At 43.7% G+C, this 25,982-nt stretch overlaps 1 protein-coding gene across 2 annotated transcripts in view; it reads right to left on the bottom strand.

The window, feature by feature from the left end:
- GATD1 (glutamine amidotransferase class 1 domain containing 1) overlaps window positions 1-25,982 on the bottom strand; it is a 129,782-nt gene that overhangs the window by 77,885 nt on the left and 25,915 nt on the right. For both annotated transcript variants that reach the window (XM_086957764.1, XM_086957765.1), the window contains exon 2: window positions 13,522-13,598. In XM_086957764.1, the coding sequence (XP_086813890.1) occupies window positions 13,522-13,598 (77 nt within the window). The remainder of the gene's footprint in view (window positions 1-13,521; window positions 13,599-25,982) is intronic.

Here is a 25,982-nt window from a genome sequence, read left to right as displayed (position 1 = left end):
CTTATCCGCCTTCATACCGTCCTCCCACTCTTTTTCAGTGGCGGGAAAGTCCATCATCAATATTGGGCTGTCTAGAGCTTCTTCAGGGACACCTGTTTCTGGCAAGGGTGATCTCGATAGAAAATCTGCAATTTTATTTTCTTTGCCTGGCACATGCTCGATCTTGAAATTGTAATGTTCAAGTCCTAGGATCCATCTGCTGATGCGCGGGGTGCAATTTTCGAGACCTTTCACCGAAAATATATAGGTGAGGGGCTTATGGTTAGTCCAAATCGTGAACCTCAAACCCCCATAGGAAAAACTTAAAATGTCTCACAGCCCTAAAGCAGGCTAAAGCTTCCCGTTCAATTACGGAGTAGTTCTTCTCTGGTTTTGAGAGACTCCTTGACGCAAAGGCAATGATCTTCTCATCACTTCCATCTTTTTGAAAGAGAGTGGCGCCCAGCCCATTGTTTTAGGCATCAGTAGCGAGAATGGTTTTCTTTGACGGGTCAAAAGTTCCTAATGCCGGAGAGTTGATCAGATCGTCCTTTAAGGCATTTGCCACCACTTTTTGCTCTTCATTCCACTCAAACTCTTTGTTTTTCTATAAGAGTTCCCTCATAGGTTCGCATTTTGCAGCAAAGTTGTCGACGTACTTGGACATATACTCCATGAGCCCCAGGAAGGACTTAAGTTCCTCTTTGTTCCTCGGATGGGGAGCTTCTTTTACCGCTCGGATCAAGCTGCTCTTAGGCCTGAATCCATCTTCTGAGATTGAATGTCCCAGGTACTCGACTTGTTGTACTTTTTACTTGCACTTTTCCTTTTTTACTGTTAGGCCAGCATCCATGAGCCTCTTAAAAACTTGCCTTAAAACACCATCATGTTTCTCTGAATTGTGGCTGTAGACCAAAATATCGTCTTGGAAACACATGGTCCATTCTACACCTTCCAAGATCTTCTGCATTGCTTTTTGGAAAATAGCCGCAGCAGACGCAAGGCCAAAAGGCATTCTTTTAGACATAAATGCCCCGCAAGGTGTAATGAACACCGTGAGTGGTCTTGAATCCGGATGCAACTCGATCTGGTGGTATGCCATAGATAAATCTATCACACTAAAATACTTTGCCGGACCCATAGTGCTAAGCATTTCATTGATTATTGGCAAGGGGTGTCTTTCTACCCAAATACTGTCATTAAGAGTGCGCAAGTCAACACAGAGACAAATTCCTTCTCCATTGGACTTGGCTGAGATAACTATCGGAGCCAACCATTCTGAACAGTCTATGGGATTATGTCTAAATCACACAGCTTGCGCAACTAATTTTCCAGAGGATCTTTTAATTTGAGAGGCACTAGACTTAAACTGTGTACAACAGGTTTTGCATTGTATTTTAGCTTGATCTTATGTTGGAAATTGTGCAAACATCCTAATTCCTCCTTGAATAGCTGCTTGAACTTTTCACAAATATTATCCCCCTTATGGAACTTTTCTGTGCACAGGACTTGTTCAGCACTATTAGGGTCTAAAACGATTCCTAGCTCTTTCTTGTGTACCCATCCTAAAAGATTAGAACCTGATTTTACTACATAGACTGTTCCATAAGTTTTCCTGTCCTTAAACTGCAGCTGCACATTTTTCATACCCAAAAGAGGAATGGTTCCCTTGTTGTAACCTGCTGGAGAAATATCTGGAGTTTTTAACTCACTAATCCTATTGTTAGCCAGGGAAACATAATCATCCTTGTTTAGTAGTGTGAACGGTGAACAAGAATCAGCATACAATTCTACACATTCGCCATCAATGAATACTTCACATTTAGGATAAATTTAATTTACTGTGTCACTGACATCTTTTACTTGCAAGATAATTTTTTCCATTTTTTGCTCTATACATTTCAATTCCTTACTAGTGACCTTCTCATTGTTCCTTTCCTGTTCTCTTATGTGTAGTTAACCATCACGACACACCCTCGCAAAATGCCTTCTTCTATTGCATTTTTTTACAAGTGACATACCTGGCAGGGCATTGGAAAAGGGTAGCAAAATGGTTATTACTGCCACACCTGTAGTAGTTTCTCTGTTATCTACTCTGTTGTTAACATTTTCCTTAAATTTCATCTTATACACGTCACTTTTGTCTTGTACATCATTAATATTTGCCACACTCTCACCATCAGGTTTCATTTCCTTTACGCACCATGCAGTGTGCTCAACTGACTTCGCTATTTCAATAGCTTCCCTTAGCCCTGGATTCTTTGCTAATAATTTTTCTTGGATACGCAGATTATTAGTGCACCACACTAGTTGGTCTCTTATTAATGAATCGGTGAGGTTGCCAAACTCGCATAGTTGAGTAAGTCCCCACAAAGATGCAATATAATTCTGCACTGACTCCTGTTTGCCCTGACTCCTTTTGAAAAACTTGTGTCATTCTAGAACTACATTGATTCTATCTCCAAAATGCTTTTCTAGTTTCCCCATGGTTTGTTCAAACACATCTACCTCTCCCACTACATTTCCCTCCTGTTCTGGCACTGGTAATGATTCGTACACCTTGCGCCCTTGCACCCCCAAATTATGGAGTAATATGTGCTGTTTCCTTACTGAGTTGAACCTTTGACCCCAATTGATATGAGATAAGATTCAAACAGTTTCACCCATTCCTTCCAACTTATCTCAGGTTCACCAATGTCATTCAAAAAGGGCGGGGGTTGATTCATGCTAGCTGCTGCCATAGTTACAAGAGAGTGAAAAGGCACCAGAGGGAAATGGTAAGTATATCGGAAATGGTTGATAAGGAGTGAACCTAGCAAAAAAAAACAATGTGACACAAGCAAGCAAAAATAACACAGCTTAAATTCAGTTTTTTTTCCACAGTAGGCCCACTACCAACACCAAAAGTTGTGTTCACTGCTGGATACGCCACCACAGTCAAATGTTCAGCGCTGTGAGCCACTGGCAGAAACTGGCAGGATTCCCCGGCTCCGGACGCCAAGTGTTCCCTGACAGGATTTTCCGACTCCAGGCGCTGAGCGTTCGATCCTTCGAATCCCCTGACTGACGATGACCTCGCTCACCAGGCTGCCGCCGCCTCAATCAAGCCTCCCGCTGCTTCGCATCTCAACCGCCATGCCTCACTCAATCCTCCCGCTGCTTCGCACCTCAGCCGATCACGATGACACACCGCCGAGGAAACAGGTACTCTTTTAAACTTCAAATTTCGTTGATAGGGCACAATTCCAACTCTTTTCTTTTCCACTAAGCCGGGAATCGCATCACCCTCGCTCCGCTGACAACTGAGCAATAGCCTGACTGCACACACGTTTAGAGAAAGCAGGATATCCAAAAGTGACTTCTCCCACAACGGACACGCTGCAGATCAGACCCGACTCGGTCACAATTACTAGACCTCTTAAATTCTTCTTTACAACATGAACAGTCTTACCCTAAGTTGCCTTTTGGAGGGTTGAGTAATGGTTCAACATAAGTTCACTAGTACGCTTAATAGAACCGCTTGTACTACTCGAAGTGATCTTGACAGTTCTTGTCATTGATGCTCATTTAATATATTCTCCTGATGTTTCTTCCTCCTCGTGTTAAGAGAGAGCACACAAAGGGGAGAAGGTCCCTGCGCAGTTGCGTAGCCAGTGTTGGAATTCTAGAAGTAAGACAGGACTCTGTAGATAAGTTGAGTTGTAGTTTATTGACCATCCACTCTCCTCACTGGAGAGCACACCAACATTCCACAGAGAGCTTCAGTGTGGGGGAAACCAACAGGGACGGAAGGGTAGGGGTGGCCAGAACATACCAAACAGCTGATTGCAACAAGAACCACAGGTCGTTCAAATGGAAATCCGAAGGGACCTTCGGATGAATGAATTCCGGATTTGTCCTTAGGATCAGAATGTCTTTTTTTAACTGTAAAAAAGGTTCCATAATGGTAAGAGCTTGCAGTTCCCCAACTCTTCTAGCTGACGTCAAGGCTAAAAGGAGAGCCACCTTCCATGATAGAAACTTTAGATCCACTCTTTGAATAGGCTCAAATGGAGGTCTCATGAGATGAGACAGAACCCGATTGAGCTGCCAGATTGGAGGTGGAGGCCAAACTGGAGGGAAAGTCCTGAAAAGACCTTTCAGGAATTGCTTGACAATCCTCGCGGACCAGAGAGAAGGACCTGAAGCTGTCTGCCTGAATCTAGAGATAGCCGCCAGGTGTAACTTGATAGAGGAATGTGCCAGGCCTGACTTAGCCAGAGAAAGAATGTAAGGCAATATCAGGTGAGGAGCAGAAGAGAACGGATGGAGATTCTGTCTGTGGCACCATAAGCAGAAACGTTTCCATTTCGCGCAATAGGTCTTATTCGTACTAAGTGCACGAGCTTGAGATAATATTTCTTTACATCCCTGAGGGATATTTAAACTCTGGAACTCCCGGTACTCAGGAACCAAGCTGTCAATTGGAGAGAGCTTGGGTCTGGATGCAACACTTGGCCCTGGGACATCGTCAATAGAGATGGAAAGGGCCGCAGGTGAATTGACTGATCCTGAGAGAGCAGGAGAAGCTAAGTGAACCAGAATTGGCGGGGCCACGCTGGTGCGATCAAAATCATTCTGCGGGGTTCCATCTTGAGTTTCCTGATTAGCCCCGGAATAAGGGGAATTGGAGGAAAGGAGTAAACAAAGGCGCCTGACCAGGCTATCGAAAGAGCATTCCCCAATAAGCCATGATGGTGAACCCTGCTTGCATAGAACTGGCATTTCCTGTTGTCTGGGGTTGCGAATAGGTCTATGGACGGAGTGCCCCAACTTGAGAAGACTTAGTTGAGAGTGTCTTGATCCAGTTCCCACTCGTGACAGACCGACTTCAGCCGACTCAAGGTATCCGCTGTCGTGTTGAGTGTACCTGGGAGATGTTCTGCTGAGAGAGAAACTCGTAGAGAATTGCCCATTCCCGTATCTCTTGGGCCTCCCTTGAAAGAACTCGAGATCTTGTTCCGCCTTGTTTGTTCACATAATCTGTGGCCGTCGTGTTGTCCGTACGAACCAGTACAGTAGAAAGCTTGCAAAACCAAATATATTGCCTTGAGCTCTAGAAGATTGATGTGGAAAGTACGCTGCTCGTGCGTCCAATGACCGCTCACTTGTAGGTCTTGTAAAACAGCTCCCCAGCCTTCCAGCAAGGCATCCGTGGTCAGAACGAAGGGAGAAGGAGCAATCTTGAAAGTGAGACCCTTTGAGATATTGTCTTTGTCCATCCACCAATCGGCAGGCCTTCCGCCTGGCGCCATTGCCTGTGAAGCTGCTCCTGCAAAGGGTGCATACTTAGTCTGCAATGCGGAATTAAGGGTATGCAGGATGAAATCGATCCTAGGAGCGATTTTTACAGACGGACCGATAGAGACCGTCTCCTTTCCAATTGACGAGCCGAGAGAATGTGCTTTCTTTGTCTTTCTTCCGATGGGAAAGCCTTGCAGCATCTTGTATCCAGAATGGAACCTAGGAATTTGGCCGACCTGGAAGGGAGAAGGACCGATTTGGTCCTGTTGAGTTGTAGACCCAGATGCTCGAAAAGTTGAATGCAACTTGTGACTGCTCTTGTAGTTGCTTGAGAAGATGGAGCTTTTATCAACCAATCGTCTAGGTAGGGAAAACTTCTAGAAATTGTTTTCTGAGAAACGCTGCCACCGGGGCTAAAACCTTCGTGAAAATCCGAGGAGAGGATCTGAGACCGAAAGGCAGGACTTTGAATTGAAAATGGCTCTTGGCTACTGTGAAGCGTAAGAATCGTCTGTGAGCTGGGTGGATCGGTACGTGAAAATATGCATCCTCGAGATTCAGAATTGCCATGTAATCTCCTGGGTTGAGAAGGCGCAAAATATCGTGAAGGGATACCATCCGGAATTATAGTTTTATGAGATAGGTGTTGAGCTCCCTCAGGTCTAAAATTGGGCACCATTTGTCTTCCATCTTGCGAACCAGGAAAAACCTGGAATAGAACCCTTCTCCTCTTTGAGATAAGAGGCACAGGCTCTATTGCTCCCTTAAAGAGCAGTTGGTGGGCTTAAAGACGTAGAAGCTGTAGATGTTTTGATTCGGTGGCTAGAGGGGCTCTGGAAGGTGGGAGGTTTTGGAATTCCAACGTGTGGCCAAATTGTATGATATTGAGGACCCACCGATCTGATGTTATGATCTTCCAGCTCCGCAGACAGTGTGAAATCCTGCACCCTACTGATGTTACCAGGGGTGGAGGAACAGCAGACAGAGCTGAGGGGCCACTATTGACGTTTGGAAGAATCTCTCCCTTGATGCCCTTGTCGACCTCTTGCAGGTTGGCAAGAGAAAGACGCCGACTGGCCCTGGCGTTGAGAGTATTGAGGCTTGTAAGTCTGCGAAGATTGCGGATAGGAGGAGTAGCGTTGTTGGTATCCTCCTCTGTAATTTGAAAAACATACCTTTTGCTCCTCGGAAAGGTACCTTGTGATACTGCAATGTGCCTAAGGACCTAGCTGTTTCCGTGTCCTTCTTGATGTCCTGTAAGGCGTCATCTATATGCTTACCAAAAAGCATGTCACCATCAAATGGCAAATCCAAAATCTTATTCTGTACCTCAGGGTGAAACCAGGTAGCCCGAAGCCAACTTTGCCTCCTCAGGACAGCTGAGCCTGCCAAGGGGCGTAAAGCAGTTGTGGCAATGTCCATGGCACAATCAATAATCTCTGAGGAAGATCGCTCCCCCTCCTCCAGGGTTTTCTTTGCATCCGCTTTGGAAGTATCCGGTAGCTGATCAACGAAAGGAGACAAATCGCACCACATTTGGCGATCATATCGTCCCTAAATTGCCAGTGCATTGGAGGCTCGAACCAAGAGGCTGGACATAGAAGAGAATCTCTTGCCCACGTTATCAAGGCGCCTGCCTTCTCCATCCGGTGGCGAGGCAAGAGGAGCCGATGGGTTCTTTGACTTTCTTTGAGCCGCCTGGGAGATTACGGAGTCAGGACTACCATCAGGAGCCTTATATTTTTTTCTCCAGCCGTGGTAGAACAGGGATAACAGTAGCTGGAGACTGCATAGCCGTCGTACCTTTACTCCATATATGCTCTATGATTGGAATAGAGCGAATGGATTTCCTGTAAGGCTCTTTAAAATCATATAGAAAGCAATCCGATTGAACAACCGGAACGGGAAGACCAAATCTCTTTGAAGCGCTCTCCATAAGATCATGGAAATCTCCGATGTCTGCTGGAGGAGAATCCACAGGATCCGGTACAGGTGAAGCGGGATCCGGTATAATATAGTCATCCCATTCTCTATCCGTGTTTGGGACCTCTCTTACATTCCGGCCATCCACCGAGGAATCATCGTCATCATCATCATCATCCACATTAGCCTGCCCCGTGGCGATATTTTACCGTTTCTCTAAAGGTTCCGGCTCTGGTGGTTGAACCGTAGAAGTGGAAGGAGGCGGCGGTGGTGGTGGCGGAGGTGATTGCATGGATTCAGAGGGTTGGGATGGAAATCTCCTCCTATAATCCATTAACATGATCTGTAAGTCACTTATTAGGGAAGAAGTCATAGAAACCATACTCTGATGAGACTGTTCTTGAGGCCTTTCCCAAGGAGGGGGTTGCTGCTGTTCTTCATAATAGTCATCAGAATCTGAGTCCTGGTATTTCACCTGGAGCTGAGAAGGACTATATGCATCCCCATAAGGACTATCTTCCTCATCAGAGTAGTCTTCATCTAAAAGTAATGCTGGAGGCAAAGACGCCACCCTTCGCAGAGATGTCATCTCCGGAGTAATTTGGCGTTTTCTAATTGAAATCTTAACTTTTTGTACTGTTGACGGAGTCGTCGACGACATCGGCGTCATCAATGGAATCGGCGTCAACGAAAGCATCGTTGACGGAGAAAGGATCATCGTCGACGGTGGAGAAATCGTCGACGGCATCGTCAGCGAGCTCGTCGTCAGTATCATGGTAGCCGTCGTCATCGCCGTCGTCGTCGTCTTCGACACCACCGTCGGCGTCATCTTCGTCGACACTGAGACGGGACCCTGCGCCGTCGACGAAGTCGTCTTCGAAGCACTCTACGTCGGGATCGTCGACAGAGCCATAGTCGACGCCTGTTGCCCTTTAGAAACCGGCGTCGACGTACCTGATGAAGTCGTCGTCGACGAACGGGTTTTCTTGGCTGATTTTCCTTCCTGAAGTAAAGATGCTGGTTTTAAAAAAACCTTTAGTCTTCTCAGATGGTGGAGAGACAACAGAAGGTATTTGAGTCACCTTCTGTGTAGAAATTATCTCAATCACAATCCCCCCTTCTCATTTTCACCTCGGTGAGGAGATTTTCCAGGACTGGGCCTATGAGACCTATCAGAGGTCTTTTGAGAGGCCTTAGCAGGAGGTTCAGTTGATGTTGAAGGGGAAGACCTACCCCTCTTCTTAGATCTCCTTGATGAAGAAGCTGAGGAGGAATCCTCTCTGTCACTAGAAATTACCTCCTCCTTCCATGACTTCATCTTCTGTAGCCAAGTCAAAAGTCTTCCTTCCCTGTCTCTTAGTGTCTTGGTGGAGACAGTTCTGCAGATTTTACAATCAGTGGCTTTGTGGTCCAGGTACAAGCAATAAATACAATCCTTATGCTTGTCCTCCACATAAAGCCTTTTCTTAGAACAGGTAGAACAGGCCTTAAATAAAGCCTTCTTCTCTTTATCTGACATCTTGAAGCAAACAGTAGCTGAAATCCAAAGTTGTAGAGAAAAACTGAGAAGAGCCCTGAGGAGACTCTCTTAGCACAACGTGCAGTAGAAAATCTGAGGATCTCTCAGGAAGGTTCTATGGGGTGAGGCTAATCTGATTGGTTGTTCCAAGTTTTTGGTCTCTTCTACAAAAAGAGGTGGATATGCTACAAAATGAGATGAGGCCTAGACCTTTCTTTCTCTTTTGTACCTACTGCTATGGTATTTTTTGTATTTACCGAGGCTCCCATTACGACGACGGGGAATGATACAAGCGATGGGAATCTATGATAGTTCCAATACTGGGGCAAATAGTCATGCAGGTACACTCTCTTAAAACAGCTAAGAACGCAAGGTATGCATGCTTATAGCATGTAATGTACGACAAATTATATTTGCAAGTAAGATGGAATTCCTGCAATATTGTAGGCAACAGTTTCTTGGGTTAGTGATGCTGAAAATGTTTTGAAGAACTTTAGTGAGACTAGTTTGTGGGTCGAGTGCATTGCAATTAGGTTGAGTAGATAATTCAAGTCATTGGACATGCAGGTCTAGTAATATTTTTAAGATTTTTCAAGGCCTGTATCTGAAGCTTGCTCAGATTCACTACTATATAGACTTTCATGGAGTAGCTACAAGAATATCTGAAAGGCTTTCAGGTCTACAGGAGTAAAACAAGAATGTTTCACTTTCATCAAAGTGTGATTAATGGATTTCACATTTCGTATCTGTATCCATAAGACTGTGAGGCAGCTTCTCTATTTCCATCAACTGCCAGTGTGCGAAAAACAATTGTGCTATACTTCGAGTTGTCTTTAACTTCCAGTTGAAAGTGATCAACACCAAATGGTATTGGAAAGCACCCTGAAATGCCCCAGGATCTCTTTTTCAAAAAAATGAATGTATGCACATTTCCTTTATATGTGCGGAAAGGTGTCCATCCTAAAATTGCATGTCCAGCATTTATCAGAAACTGAAGGAAAGATCCTATATAGACATTGCATTGTTCGGTATGAGTGGTACATAATATTATAAGCTGATTCATCATATGCTCCCTTTATGCTCCTAAACATACCTTGATATTTTGAACCAGTCCTTCATCCTGGGAGGACTATCCAGATAGAACCCCATCTTTCTTGATATGCCCAAGTGTGAACATGCTGATTGTCCTGAAGAATTTTGTATATGTCTGATATTAAGTCTGTAGAGTTGTCGTATTGTCTAATGCGAGTTTCATAGTTAGCTAATAGTCTGGTTGCAGTTTCTTCGCTGGTCTGATAAAGACCCCAGTGGCACATCTGTAAATATTGTACCCTATCAAGTAGTGTGACAATGAAAGGAGTTTTGCACTCTCCAAATGTCTTTCTTTTGGCTTGAAGGAAGAAGTATGATAGCTTTTTGCACGCCCCCTTTTCCAGTTTTTAAAGAGTCCCCTGGTATTGCTGCCAAGAAGTGGAGGTTGTCGAGGATAGATATGTTGCGTAATTGATGCAATTCCAGCTCTACGGCACCTCTAGGTCTGTATTCACTGGCATTGCCATAAAGGTGTTGCGTGGTCTATGCCTTTTTTCCCCCACCGTGCTATGCCCCATAGCAGCCTGGCCATTATAGGGCAATCCTTCAACAGTCATATTGTTTCAGTTTCGTTAGTAGACCAACAAGCTATTTTCTGAAGGTGTGTTGCATCATGATATTTAAGCGTGTCTGGGCATGGTAGGCCTCCCTGTTCTCTGGCAGCCATTTAAACCGTATTGCTAGGCTCAACAATGTGGGTATTAACAGCTCCTGCTCTGTCGGCATGAATAATATATCCTCAGTGGAGAGACTTATTTTGTACGTTTCTCTCCTGAAATCCATCCTTTTTATAGCGCTGTAGCTAATGATGCTACCCCCACAACAGATACCTAGGGTGAAAGTGGGAATCACTGCCACAATCCTCATGTCAGGGGAAAGCGGTCTGATGGGCTTCCATTGACTAACTCTAACACTCAGAGTCTTGTAGTTAGCCAGTATCTAAACAAACATCTTGGCCTCCATCCTGCCTCTTCGAGGACTGTCCCAAGACAACGCTAACTCAAGCTGCTGAATACTTTCTATGTACCTGAGGCCATCAGAAGTATTGTATGTACTTTCTTGTTGCCTTCTACACCAGATGTTTCACCCTCTTCTTTCTATGTCTAATAAACCCCAGTAGGTCTTGTTCAATTAGAAAGCAAATTAGGGTTTCTGATCTGTTGGTAAAGATTTGATGGACAATTTTAACTACTGAATTAAGAAGGGAGACAGGCCTGGATGATGCACATACTTTGGGGTCTTTACCCAGTTTGGGAATTAGAACAATATCTGTTTCTTGTATTCACTGTGTCAGGATAAGTTTACAAAACTGAGTTTCAAGACTCAGTATGAAAGCCTCTATCTGAGATGCCTTAGACCAATACGCTCAGGAAAATGTTGAGAATGAGGTATCTTGGGATATCGTCTGGGATGCCACAAAGTAATCATAAAAGGGTGTTGGGCATTGATTTCATTTATAGTGACAATTTTGCAATTAGGAAAGAAAAGAATAAATTTACTTTGAGACGCAGATCCGAGATCCGGAAGTCCGACACAAAACTGACTGTTGGTAGGCAACTCATAAAGCTCCCTGAAAGGGTAAACTAGTACAAAAAGGGGAGATAAGGCAGATCATCTGCTCGTACATAAACCTAAAAAGGTTCAAACAAATTACATTAAATGTATTGTTGATGGTGATAGCATATGATGGGATCAATGCCAGATAACATAGAAAGTGTCTATGACTACATTTTCCTGTACGCTACTCAAGGGTACAAACCTGCAAAGTATTTGGCCGATTTTGAGTTTCCTCCAATCGACACTGAAGTTGTTTCACAATTAGAAGAACTTATTTCAGGAGGTGGAAGCCAAGTAGAGGCTGCCTGGCAACAAAGCTCCAAGTCCATACCTTTTTCTATAAAATGAATCAAACCCTGCTTGCATTCCCTCTTGTCAAAGTTTTCAATCACATCCTACACATCGGTGCAGTCAATGATACTACAGCAGAGTATACGTTAATATTGCTAATGAAACCCGACCATGATTGAAAGCCAAAGAGCCTTGTTGAATGAAGATGTGAAAAATCTACAAATATCCTAATAGCTCACCTTACTCCCATCTGGACTGGGTCAGACTTTGATAAAATAGACAAACATGGAACAATATCGGCCTCTCTGTAACTGCAACTGATATAGCAGAGGGCACCAATGCGTGCTAGACACTACTTTCAGTGAATGCTGAGAAAGTGTTTGATCGAGTGAATGGACATTTTAACAAGCCTGTTGGAGTAAACCAGCTTGTGCCCAAACACCCAGAAATATATTGTCACTGACTTTCAGAGTCCAAGCACAAAAACAAAGATCAACAGGTATAGTGGCTGCTGTTCGAGCGCTCAAAGTAGCCCTTTGGCTAGAAGATACACAAATAATCTAAATATTTCATGTCACAGATACTAAGTATCCATCTTATTAGCTTGACTCACAGATGACAGGTTTAGTTTCATAAGCCATACAGAACAAACAATGCAGCTTTAGTGTCTGAGCTAATCAGGCAACAGTATCTGATCTATTCATTAGGTTGCATTTACATAATATTCCGCTTTCATTACTTTCTAGTTATCATATGAACATGACCCTTACTGAAGGCGTTTTAGCATTAAGAGGGTAAAAGGACACACATTACGTAGTGTAATGTCATTGGTGTCAAATCATGCGATTTCACTTACTGTGAATTAGTTAGGAGTCGAAGAGCACATGAACTCCATTTTCCACGGTCATTTTGACAAACTGACATCCAAGAGTCTGGGAATAGCATAGATTATTAGCCATAGATGATGGTTCCCGATACTTGTTGACTGTGATGGGAGTAAGGAATACGTGGTTGATGCAACCCTAGGAGCTGGCAAAAGTGTATATAATGTTGTTGATGTTTGTGACTTTGTTAATTTGGAATTGTACAACGATGGGGCAGACTGGGTGTGAACTGGCTTGGCACTTTCAACAGTCTGTTCCTTCAAGATGTTGTGTGCCTCAAAGGGTTCTGACATTATACTAAAACATTATCACAATTGGCATACAATACTCTTATAGCATTCTCAGGAGAAACCCAAGGATTAAAACTGGAATTGAGTCTCAAAGTCCATATTCTCCCTCCTAAACACAGCTGTTGTGAAGTTTGTAACTGTTCACCAGACGTACAGTATTCAAAAGCTCATACATAAGAGCCTAAAGATACTTGTGAGTGTGCCATGCTAAACTAATATATTTTAAAAACTCACTCTGCTGTACTGTATAAATTATGTTTTCAAGTTTATATTAAACAGTGAGACTAAAACAGATTTTATAAAATACATACCTTGTTTTGGGGGTATTAGTCCATTTATGATGAGAAACAAGGATTTTAGTTATACAAAATGTTCTCCCATTAGACCCAGAATATTTATGACATGACGTGTCGGGTGAAGAATACAAATGGCAACGTTTCTAAAAGCTTAACATTGAGGAAGTACAATCAGATATGAAAAAGAATAAGGATGTGAGAAGGGGATACATTGTCATTCCCCTGACTAAAGTTCTAATCCCAGCTCTTCTACTTATGAATATCTATAAGACAGTGGGCAAATCACATTATCTCTAGGTGCCTTGAGTCCCTTATCTATTAGAATTATGAAATCTAGGTAAGATTCAGAATTAGGTGATCCCAAAGTGCTGAGCGTATTAAGAAGTGACTTTCATGTGGTCACTTACCCCAGGTGTAGCCACTTGCAGATTGAATACTGAACTTCCTTGAGTGAAGGCATTCAGGAATGACTGTGCAGACACACCTAGAAATCAAACAAGGAGAAACATCAGTAAAGGGACTAGTTTGTACCTTCTGACTGGAGAAGTTGTTCTTTTCCACTTTCGGGGGATTAAAAATCACTCAGACATTTTGTTAGTTTAACGCCATATGCTAACATACCATGATTACGGTTTTGACAAAATTGGGAGGCAGGAGCAGAGTACAGACTTATTCTGAATTGCTATCATTCATCAATGAGGGCAAAATTAAATCCCATATATCCAATGGTTAAAAGAAGCCACAAGCGGAGAAATTGACGAGGAGGGATGGAGGGAGGCCCTTGCGGCCCCAAGGGAGGCAGCCATAGCTGTACGACTGCACTTTATCCATATTAAATACTTGCACAGGGCCTACTACACGAGAGAGAGGCTGTGGCGAGCCGGACTGATTGCCTCCCCTGATTGTCTGAGGTGTGGCAGCGAAGTGGGCGCGTTCATTCATACCGTGTGGTCCTGTGGGGCACTGGAGAGGTTTTGGGGGCGTTTATGGGATTGTTTGGATGAGGTACTGGGTTGGCAGCTCCCGCATACATCACAGCTGGGCCTCCTGCATGTCCTGGAGCAGGTGGGTGGTAACATATATAAAAGACACTTGTTACTCCTGGGTCTTACAGTGGCCAAGAGGGATGTGGCCCGCGCCTGGAAGGACCCTAGGGCTCCCCCGATTGAGGCATGGAAACGGGGCTTGGACTATTGTATGGGACTGGAACATCCGGTGCTGGAGGCCCGTGGCTGCCCTAGAAAGCACTATAAAATTTGGAAGAGGTGGGCGGAATACATGGGGCTGTGGCTGGAGCCGTCGCCGCGACAGGATGTGACTGGAGACCAATTGTCCTGAGAACCTGGGTGAGAGTTAGAGTGTACTACCACTATTGTATAGACTGATTAGTTTAGATCTAGGTGACCATCATGAACAGGGCTAGGGTGGGACCCGGGTGGGGGTGGCTTTACGGTGTTGGGGGGTACAGGTAGTTCAATGTTAATGCCTGATCCTGTTTAATGCACTGATTGCTATACTTTGCTTCTTCATTATATGCTCACAGCCCCTCCGGTGTTCGGAGTACTGTGGATGTCTTGCAATCGTATCTGAAGTGTCAATAAAGTTTGGTTCTGAAAAAAAAAAAAGAAGCCACAAGCAGTAAGAGCTGTCGGTGACACTAGTGGTAGAGCACCTTAGTGATGAGTAGGCTAGGTGCACAGACTAAGGTAGTGGTATAGTAGTGGAGCATAAAAATACCTACTCTATATTGTACTGTATAGTTTAATTATATATTTGCATATTCCTTATAAGACCTTGCAGTTTACAGTAACCCAAAAAAATTAAGAGGGCCATTTTCAAACTACCCACAAAATGTTAGAATCTCCAAAGGCACTCAAATCTACTTTTAACCATAATGCTACTTTGCTAGAACTCAAGACTAAAAAAGTGCACCTGCATGTAACGTCAATAGATTTCAGTGACTGTTGAAAATAAAATTATTTATTGATAGAATTATACCTGACAAAAATGTCATACCCATTACACCATACATCAATTAGAGGACTTTAAGATATATTCACATCTCAACCATCTTTATTTCTAAGTATCAGTCGAATGCCATCCAGCCAATGTAACACAAGCTATTGACATAGATGAAACACCTAAAAACTCCAGTCCTATGCTTATTCCTGAATGAATGTAAATGTGTGTGTCTTGTAAAGCGCACTGCTACCCGATGCCGTCCTGGCGCTATAGACTGCTGGGGAACCCGTCCTGGCTTTCCCTGTGAGATGTTCCCTCCTGGGTGAAACCAGGCATCCCCGGCGTAAATGTAAATGTATTGGCATTTATATAGCGCACTACTTACCCGTAGGGTCCCAAGGCGCTTCGACCGCTGCGAAACCCGTCCTGGCTTCCCTGAGAGATGGTCCCTTAATGGGTATCTCCAGGGTGAGACCAGGCATCCCCGGCGGTCTGGTGGGGCCGTTAGTGAAGATGAGGCAGGCTAATGCCCAGAGTTGCCGAGTGTGATCGCTGATCAGAGTGGGCACCGAGGCGAGAGAATTATCGAGTCCGCTGACCCTGGTCCAGAAACCTGCCGCGCCGGGAATCGAACCCTGGTCCCGGGCCGTCCTCTGCTCTCGGGTCTGCCGCCTCTAACCAGTGAGCCACACTACTTTGTGTGGGGCCGTTGTGGAGATTAGGCAAGCTAATGCCCAGAGTTTCCGAGTGTGATCCCTGATTAGAGTAGGCACCGAGGGGAGAATTATCGAGTCCGCTGACCCTGGTTCACGACCCTGCCGCGTTGGGAATTGAACCCTGGTCCCGGGCCATCCTCTGCTTCCGGGTCTGCCGCCTCTAACCATTGAGCCACACCACTCCACAATGACTTTCTTACCAGTAACTCCCAACAGTTTGTCGGAATTATAATTTTTTCATGCCAGTTGTTCCTATTGGCACTCCTTGCTCCCTTTTGCTCCTGCTGACTTAAGTAGCTGAATCCTTCGATTTTTGTCACTGTTTTTAAACTTTTAAGTGGTATAAAGAGCTGTTAAAAATCTGTAAATATAACATCTTAAAGACATTTCTATGTTTTCTACTTTTAGTTTGGTGAAGAAAAGATTAGATTTTAATGACCTTCCCAATTCTTTTCACTGATGTTCACATAATACCAGCCTGGTTAAAATATTGGCGGAGTATCTGATGTTTCAAATGGACTGGATACTTTATAAGAAGCAGAACTCAATCAGTCCAGATGGCTGTTTTTCACTTCTCACCCAAGAATACTCTTCTGGGGAGTTCTACAGTGATATTTATTGTCCTCTGACTTTACATTTGTATCTCGAAGCATTAGACAATGCACTTCACAAGTTCAAGATGTGGTTTCCTTTATCTGCTGACGACACCCAGGGAGGATGTGGATGACACCCAGACGGGATCTGGTGGTGCAGCCCAAATCTCTACAACATGTGAAGTTATTCCTGAATGGATGACATTAAAGGACCTGAAACTGAATCAAAGTTGGAGATCATCCTTACTAAATAGAAATCCAATGTACAAGATAGAAGTCTGGTTGTGTCTCTACCCTCAACCAGACTAGGCTCTCAGGAACGTGGGCATATTATTTGTTGCTGAGCTTAACTTTTCGCATCAGATAGCTTTACAGGAAAAACAGCTTTTACCACGTAAGGTTTTGGGTTGAGTGCTCTACTTTCTCTCCTTCCTTCACAGTGTAATGACAATCAATGCTTGTTTACAGCCTTACTCTGATCGATTTTGGGTAGTCTAGAATCATTCTATTGTATCTGAGCTGTTGGTAAATAATGTACCTGCTGCTGTACATTATATAGATAGTCACCAAGGAGAACCATGATTATATGGAGGAAAGAGGCAGCAGGCTTATTTAGAGTTTGGTGGATGGACTACTCTTTCACAAACATGGAGAATATCGTGTCTGCCATATTACAAGAGCATTATACCATTTGGCACTTACAATATCTGCCATGTTTGTGATGGGGTATCACGTCTGCTAAACTCTAAATAAGGTCCTGAGTTCTTTTATTCAGTCATGGAACTCCAAAGTAACTTGCAATATGCTTTAACTTACAGCACTGTGTAATTTATTTTTTTCATAGAACATAGTCACACACTTATTTTTCGCCCAAAAAGATTCAATTATTGGTCTCTTTCCTTTTCATATAACTGAGTATGGATGTAAATATGTAGTTGAAATACAGAATCTGTAGTATGCTATTAAATGCATCTATTAACAGTTAATAATTTGCTGCAGTTTAATGTAAGTCACTTTCAAAAAATAGATACAGTTCATAAATTGTCGTCCAATAGAGAGATTCCTGCTTTCCTGTAATGAACATTAATTGTGCAAAAAATAAACATACTGTCATAAGGCTTTCCTTCCTGCTAATTACTTTATTTCAGCAAACTAGGTTAAAAGAGCTGAAAGGCTCATAATGGTTTTCATCGTTTAAAGTGCAGTTGACTTTCTCCTTGATCTGGCAGCAGGCATTGTGCAGTCATAACTCAACTGTAATCATTTATTACAGTTGTGCAGATACATCATTTTTGTATTACATGTGACTTGCCACGTCACAACTAGACGGCAATGTGAATATTAGAGTAGGCTTTAATACAGAGATCACAGGCTAATCTGGATATTATATACAATTTCAGATTTGATATTGAGGGATGTTTTCACCACTGGGTTGTCAATGACATCAAAGAAAACACAAGAGTGAACTTCAAGTGGTCTATGATGCCACTCAGAACCCCAAGAATAAAAACATCCTCTCTATTCATATTTTAACCATCTATAATGTCATGTTATGTTAATAAGAGCTTGTAAAGCGCACTGCCACCAAACGTTTCATGGCCCTAATCATGTATGATGTTGTTGCGGTAAACCGGGTTAGCAGGATTTCACGAATAGCCAAGTTTTCAAGGCCTTTCTAAAGCCCAATAAGTTGTCGCAGGTCTTAATTGTGAGGGGGAGAGAGTTCCAGAGCCTGGATACAAGGAACGAAAACCTGCGGCCTCCCTGCCTTTTCAACTTCATGGTCGGAGTGGTGAGTAAGTTTACATATCGCCCTGATCATCTGTCCCTGCTTTTAACTGCTACAAAGGGCCATATGGGTAGCCGTAAAACACATTCCCTCACCTCCATGTCCTAAATGTAAAAAAAAAAAAGAAAATGAGCAGCTGGCCTTCTGCCTCCTATCACCCTCTGTACCTTCCATCCTCCTGCCTTTTTGTAGCTGTCCTCTCTGCTCTCCATTGGAGCAGAGAGCAGGTGCTGCACTGAAAGACTCTCAGACAGCTCTGCCAGAGCAGCATGGAACGCCTTTATGGCAGAGTAACAGCGGGAAACCACTTTTGTTTCACACTGCTGCTGTCATTGCAGTGAATAACCAGACTTAGAATCTGGTATTCACACGAGTGGTGCTCAGTACAAGCCATACTTACCAAATAAATAACTTTTAATGCATTATGTACTATATTTTCCAATCCAAAGGCCAAAACATTTGATACATAAATTTGATAAACTCTTTAGGTCCATAATCACTTGCCCAATATTTCGAAATCTAAGCTGAAGAGACGGCGATAGAAGAGAATCCAGAAGACATAGCATCGAATTATGATGTCCTGTCTCAGAAGGCAAGGGGAAAACCAGCGCAATCTCGCATTTTGGCAGCGAGGAGAGGAAGAGCTAACCAAAGAAAAGAGTGGGGTGAAGGGTATTGTGAGCTCTGGAATGGATCTTACACTCCCAGGTTCCTCCACCCCATCACCTCCCTCCCCGGGATCTCTCTCAGGGTCCTCACCAGAAACAGCGTGCAGCGCTCCTTTTTTGGGGGGAAAAGTATTGGTTATTGAAGGGTGTTTTGTACTTTTAATCTTTCCCTTTTTGAGAAAAGTTGCAGTACTGGTACAATAGGTTGTCCAAGCGAATGGGAAAAAAACGAGATTCTCTCTGCTATGAGTATCCAGTATTCAGTACTATTCTCTCTGCTAGGAGTATCCAGCATTCAAGTACTGGATTGCACATGGCACTTTATGCACGGTGTTTACTTTCATTATTGCACTATTTAAAGCACAAGCACCTCTTAACAACGAAAGGACTTTATGTTGGTAATACCTTGGGGCCTACTTCATTTTAGGGTATTTTGCATAAGGGGGGGGGGAGGGTTCGGGCGTGCAATTAGATGCCATGTCAAGGCACCTTTGTTCATTGGGAGGAACGGGGAGGCGAGGTATGGGCTACCTGACTCCACAGATAGCCTGGGGTGGGAAGGGGTGTTGAGGATGGGGGTGGAGCATTAAAAAAATGGACGATTGAATATCGGGTAAGCATGGTATAACTAGCAAGAAGGTAACATCATCAAGTTGAGGGGTCAAGGGATATACAGCAGTCGCTATGCCATTATGGGACTATATGTAACCTTATCATCAGAGACAGTACAGTTTGAAGTTTTGCGTAGGAGAGAGTACATCATGTACTTGTTAAGGTGGCATGGCTTATTTTGAAGAAGAACAAAACCAATGAAGATAATTTCTTGTAATGTGAAGGGATTTTTTAATGTACAGAAAGGAAGAGCAGTGATAAAATGGCTAGGATCCTTTTCCCCTCAGGGGATGTTTTTTTTTACAAGAGACACATTTAAACATTAATGGTTTTATAGTTATGGGTGGGGACTTCAACTTTATTCAAGATCTTGGTCTGGACACATCCAATAAGGGTAAGCAGCAATTAAAGCCAAAGACAGCAAGATTATTAAAAATTATGAAAGAAGATTTCGCTCTATTAGATCCTTGGCGGATCGACCACCCAAGCCTTACTGAGTTCATGTATTACTCAGCTAGATATAAAACAGCATCCAGCCTGTATTTTCTTTGGATAAGTAATCATCTTACAAGAGGGGTATTTTCTAACTCATTTTCAGATCACTCCTTGGTCTCCTTTGTAGCATATTTACCCACCCCTAGGGGAAAAAATAATAGCAAGTGGTATTTTGATAAAGCTTTGCTCCCAGACCCAAAATGGATTGCTGAAACCTGTAAATTTATACAATGTTTTTTTAAGGCAAACGTAACACAGCTTCAGGTTTAATGGTCTGGGAAGCTTTTAAGGCTACTTTTAGGGGACGAGTCATTGCATACAGAGTGAATCCATTTAAACTAAAGCAACATACCATTGCAGGCCTTCAGACGGCTGTAGATCGGGCTAAGGGAGTTCTTATGTCTAGGTCCCCATAAGATATTGGGGCAGAGGTTCGGCAGCAGGAACTACTAAGGGATAAAGAGCAATTAAAAAACGTTTTTATTCTGGAGGAGATCTCTGGCAGCAAAGCATCTCAGCAAAAGGTTTACGAAGAGAGCCAACACATTTCGAGCTTGGTCAACAAAAATGCATCAGAGTAGTCAAATAATCCTACAAATAAGGGATCCCAGCACTGCGAGCTTGGTTAATGATAAAGATAGAATAGCTGAAATCTTTGTGTCTCATTTTAGGAAGATCTGTGCGGAATCCCAGCTAGTTAACATCCAGGCTCTTGTGGATTATTTTACGACAGTTCAGTTACCTATTATCCCCAAAGAAGACAGTAGAGTGCTGAATGAACCGATTACATCAGCAGAACTAAGGGAAATTATAAAAGAAATGGCTATCGCCAAGGCAAGTGGCAATGATAGGATACAGACTGAAGTCTTCAAGTTGTTTTTAGAGGAACTTTCTCCCTTCTTGGTATCCCAGTTTAATCAGATAATGAATGGACTGCCTGTCTCGGACAGATTTGAGGAATCTTTTGTGATCTCCATTCTGACGAAGGATAAGGACCCTAATGACCCCAGATCCTACCGCCCAATAAGTCTAATAAATGTAGATTATAAGCCGTTTATGAAAATTTGGGTGAATAGGATCTCGGGCTGTGCGCAACAGGTAATACATGCGGACCAAACAAGGTTTCTGCCAGGTAGATCGATGTCTGCAGATACATTTTTTTTAATTCAAGCTTATTTTTCAGCTAGGAAGGATAGTGCGGCCATTTTAATGATGGATGCAGAAAAGGCATTTGATCTGGTGGATTGGCAGGCTCTCTTTTTTATCTTAGGTAAGTTTGGCTTTCCACTCCGCCTGATTAAGATGTTAGAATGACTCTATAAGGAGGCAAGCGCATAGATATCATAAATTCACATCTAGCGGGAGAAGTGGTGATAAGGTGGGGTACTAGGCAGGGCTGCCCTCTTTCCCCCCTTCTATTTTCTCTTTTTATAGAGCCACCGGTGATAAAGATTCTCTCCAATACATTAATTTGGCCTCCCCTAATAGAAATGGCACAAATTTAGCTATTTGCCGATGATTTAATCTTGTACTTAAACCCTGACAAAGCGAACATTCAGCTGGCCCTTGGAGAAATCCAGGCGTTTACAGAGTTGGGGGGTTATAAGGTCAATCAGTCGAAAATGGAGCTTCTTTTATTCAATTCATCAGGAGCCAATCTCCCTGAAGGGATGACATTTCTGCCTTCAAGACCTATTAGATACATGGGCTTATATGTTACAACCTACTTCTCTCAAGTTTTTCACTTAAATTATGTAAAAACACTTAATAAAATTAAAAATCTTTTAGATAGATGGTCGCTTTTACCACTGTCCATAATAGGCCGATACTACCCTTGTAGATTTTTCGGTTTTGAAATCTCCCTTTAAAAATACCAATCTCATATTTTAACGGAGTAGAAAAAGTGATCCGTGAGTTTGTTTGGGCAAAAGAAAAACCTCGGGTTAAGCTATCTATTTTACAATTGGGCGTAGAACAGGGGGGCTTGCACTACCTCATGTATCTACTTATTATCAAGCTGCCTTAATTAGTCTAATAACGCAGCTAGTGCCCCTTCTTCAAATTGACAATTTATTATTTAGTCACATGCTAACAGAAAGTGCAATGAAGTTACCCGCATTCCCGCGCACCACAAAACAACCTAAAAAGACAAGATATAATGTTGTGAACATATTTTTAAATTGCATGCAGCGGTTCGATAAACTTTAGAACGTTCCACTAGGCCATGCATATACCTCTCTCCAAGATTGTGAACTATGAGGTCTTCAACTTTCTCGTAAGGGATTGGAATAATATGATTGGTTAGGCTTTTGTAAGCTAGGTGACTTCTACAAAGGCACTAATTTGATAACATGGGAAGCCTTTGCAGCGCAATTCAGTCTCCAGGCCTGTGCTCTCTGGTTAAGCTTTAGACAGATAACACGCTTACTTTCGAATAATGATAAAATAGTCAATGAGAGGGTAAGAACAATCGTAAATGCAGCCTTCAAGATGAATTTAACTGGTATCAGCATTTGATACCAGTTATTGCACCATGATATAAATAAGAGTCTAGTGTAAATAATGCTTCCTAAAATTGCTCAGCAATCTAATTGTTGGTTTAATATTCAAGAATGGCAACGTTTGTGTGAGCTTGGGCATAGGGCTCTTAGGGCAGCCAACATTAAAAGGATGTCCTTTCTCTCAAGGTGGTTGAATTATTATACTTCCCTCAGACTACATAAATGGTTTGTTTCGATCCCGAACACATGTTTTAGATGCAATCTGGTGGAGGCAGGTGACTGACACATATTATCTTCACATGCCCTAGATTACAACATTTCTAGGAAGAGGTGTTCAGGTTTATCAGTCTCTGGATGTCAATGCTAATCCTACCATCAACATTGCTGGTTATATTTGGATTTTCTTATGCAATTAGTCAGCTACCAAAACATAGACAATATTTTGTTTTCACTGCTATAGTGGTAGCCAGATCGTTGGCATTGCAAAATTGGCGATCCCAGAAGGTGCCTATAGTGGGACAGTGGTTTCTTAAGCTAGATAGGGCCTACCAATTTGAAGTGGCCTACGCGAAAAAGGTAGAGGCGCTTAATAGATTTAGGCAGACTTGGGAGGGCTATGCTTTGACTATATATACAAATGATAACAGGTAAATGAGGGTATTTCTGGCAAAATGTAAAGAGAGGGGTTTCAATTCAGAATCTGCAGGGGTTTTTTTCTTTTCAACTATCAAGATGAGAGCAGCCTGTAGCAATATTTCTTCTACCTTTTTATCTTGACTTGAATTTTGGGGGTGATAGACGGGGTGCTCTTTAGATTGTTGGTTTTACATCATGTAAAATAGAATATTAACTTGCACTATTTATTGTCTATTTTAATATGAGATTGGGTATTATGTGAGCTTGTCTTTTGTATGCACCTTGTATTTAATAAATAACATTTAAAAAAATAATTATGAAGTCCATAACTTTTCTGATTCGGGGTAAGCCTCCACTCTGAAAGTTTCAAAAGAAATGTAGAACATGGCTATTCACAGCTGTGCCACAAATACATAACGATACGTAAGTGTATCTGATACAGTAGATGAATGGTAACTCAGTAAATGCTGTAAACAAATTACCATATAAACCACTTTAATACTCAAAATATCAATGGAGCACCTCAAATATAAAAAGGGTATGTAGCCAATCATCCAATTAAACTGCTGCTTAATATCCCGAATAACAAAAAAATATTTTCATAATGATTAGTTATGTATTGTTAGATATTTGTGGAGCTCATGCACATGATAATTACTGGTTGAATGGTTAGATTAAAATAATTTCAATTATCCCCACTTTGAATCTGAGGTACAAGTAGGAGATCACATTTGAATAATGTATTTTGGTTTCGGTTATGTACAGTATACACGTGGGTGTCTACTTAACTAATTTATTACTGAGCATGAATGGATGCGATAAGGAGTTGAGGTGTATCAAAAATGTGGTGTAGGGGGAGGAGCTTCGCGGGCAACCAAGATGGCCGCGTAAGCTCGGAGCTCCGCGGACCTTCCGATCCTCTGCAATTATCCTGCCTGAAATCCTGATCCACGAGGGTGGATTTCTGTTGCTGATGGTCTACTGAGGCGAGAACCGTTTTCAGATCACGAATCGGTGTTTCCTACGCTGAGCTACGTCGAGTGGGACTCCGTGCCAGTGTAGTGCCATTGTCTCTCCGGACTCCGTCACTACGCACGACCGACCTGCGGAGTGCCTGCCTGCTGTCTTCACCGGCGAGGTGTTATTGCTCGCAGTGCGTTCCTGAGACGGCCTCTTATTGTCCGGTCCGGACAAGGTCACCGGCTCACTGGGCTCGGGCCTGCCTGGCTTAGCCCTTTGTTCTCGTCGGACCTAACATGGCGGGCAGAGGGGACCCCGACAAGACCTCGGGCAAAGGCGTCCATGGCAAAGCACAGTCGCAGCAGAACAGGATTGAGCGCTATACTCAGCCGAAGACGCCACCTGTTACCGGACCCTCTGCCAAGACCCTCCCGCCCTCGGGCTCGCCGGACGGCTCGGAGCCTACCCTGAGCGACATCATGGGAGCCATCACTAGTTTCCGGGCGGACATGCAGCAACAGCATGAAGTCCTTACACATAAAGTGGACACTATGGCCGTCGACCTGACTCTCATTAGAGCCGATTTGGGCAAGACTAACGATCGAGTCAAGAATCTGGACATTAAGACATCCAGCCTGACGGTCGACGTCTCGGACCTACAAACAGAGGTCCGGAACTTGCAGAGGACCGCGGAACAATTCTCAAGGCGGCTGGAGGACTTTGAGAGCCGTGCCAGGCCGCAGAACGTCCGCATTGTCGGTGTCCCGGGGGGTTCAGAGGAGGCGGTGACGGACCTCCTCGTTGAAGACCTGATCAAGACCCATCTGGCACCGCCTGGCCTTAGCAACTTTTTCTCGGTGGAGCGAGCTCACCGAGTACCGGGTGGCCCGCCGAAGTCGGGCGTGACGCCTAGACCCATCGTGGCTCGGTTGCTCAATTTCAGAGACAGAGACGCGGTCCTGCAGGCTTCCAGACGGCATGGACCGCTTAAATTTCAGAACGCCGACATCCATTTCTATCCGGACTTTACCAGGGCGGTACAGCGGCAGCGCCAGAGCTACGCCGGGGTGAAGCGGAGACTACGTGACCTGGGATACAAATATTCCATGATGTTCCCTGCTAAGCTCCGGATCGATTACGAGGGCCGTGCCCTCTTCTTTGACTTTGCTGAAAATGTGAGTGACTGGCTGGACACTTTATCGCCGAGATGCTCAGGATGAACATGAAGGAGGTGCTGCTGGTGGCCCGGACCTATGAGACTTGGCTCTATAGTGGGTGATCCATCGCTTGTTATTTCTGCCTCATATGACTATCGGATATTGTTTTATTTTACCCTGTTGACTTTCCTGTCTGTACATGGAGGGTGGCGGGGGGTGTTCGCGGAGATTCCTTACTCCTCTGGGTCTCTTCTTGTAGAGTAGTTATGGGGCGACAGGCACACTGCTGGTTGGGGGGGCTTTTCAGTCATATGCAGGGGTGCAGGGTGGGGGGTGCAACTATGCAAGTTTATTTGTTCGTCTGTTCTTTCTCTTCCTTTTTCTTGAGGCAATGGATTGTGTTTTTTAACGTATACTTGATGATTGAGTTGGCTGAGGTCGGGTGGGGCGGGTTGTTGGACGATGGGGGGTAGGAATTTAAAAGTGCTTAGCTGGAATGTTAATGGGTTGGGTGACCGAGTTAAGAGAGGGGTGGTAACCCAATTAATAAAGAGACATATGCCCGATGTTGTGCTTCTGCAAGAGACGCATTTGGTAGGGAACTCCTGCAAGGCCCTAAACCGTAAAGGCTACAAAATGGTAGCCCACTCTGGGTTCTCCTCGGGTTCGCGGGGGGCGGGCATCCTTGTGCGCGCGTCCCTTCCCCTTGAAATCGACGTCACAGTGCTCGATGACAGGGGACGCTACGCCGCTGTGGCGGGAAGATGGGAGGGGCGTTC

This window comes from Lissotriton vulgaris, chromosome 2_1 (assembly GCF_964263255.1).
Source record: "Lissotriton vulgaris chromosome 2_1, aLisVul1.2, whole genome shotgun sequence".
NCBI lineage: Eukaryota > Metazoa > Chordata > Amphibia > Caudata > Salamandridae > Lissotriton > Lissotriton vulgaris.
The sequence above is the reverse complement of the archived record's forward strand: the minus strand, read 5'-3'. Positions and strand labels throughout refer to the sequence as shown.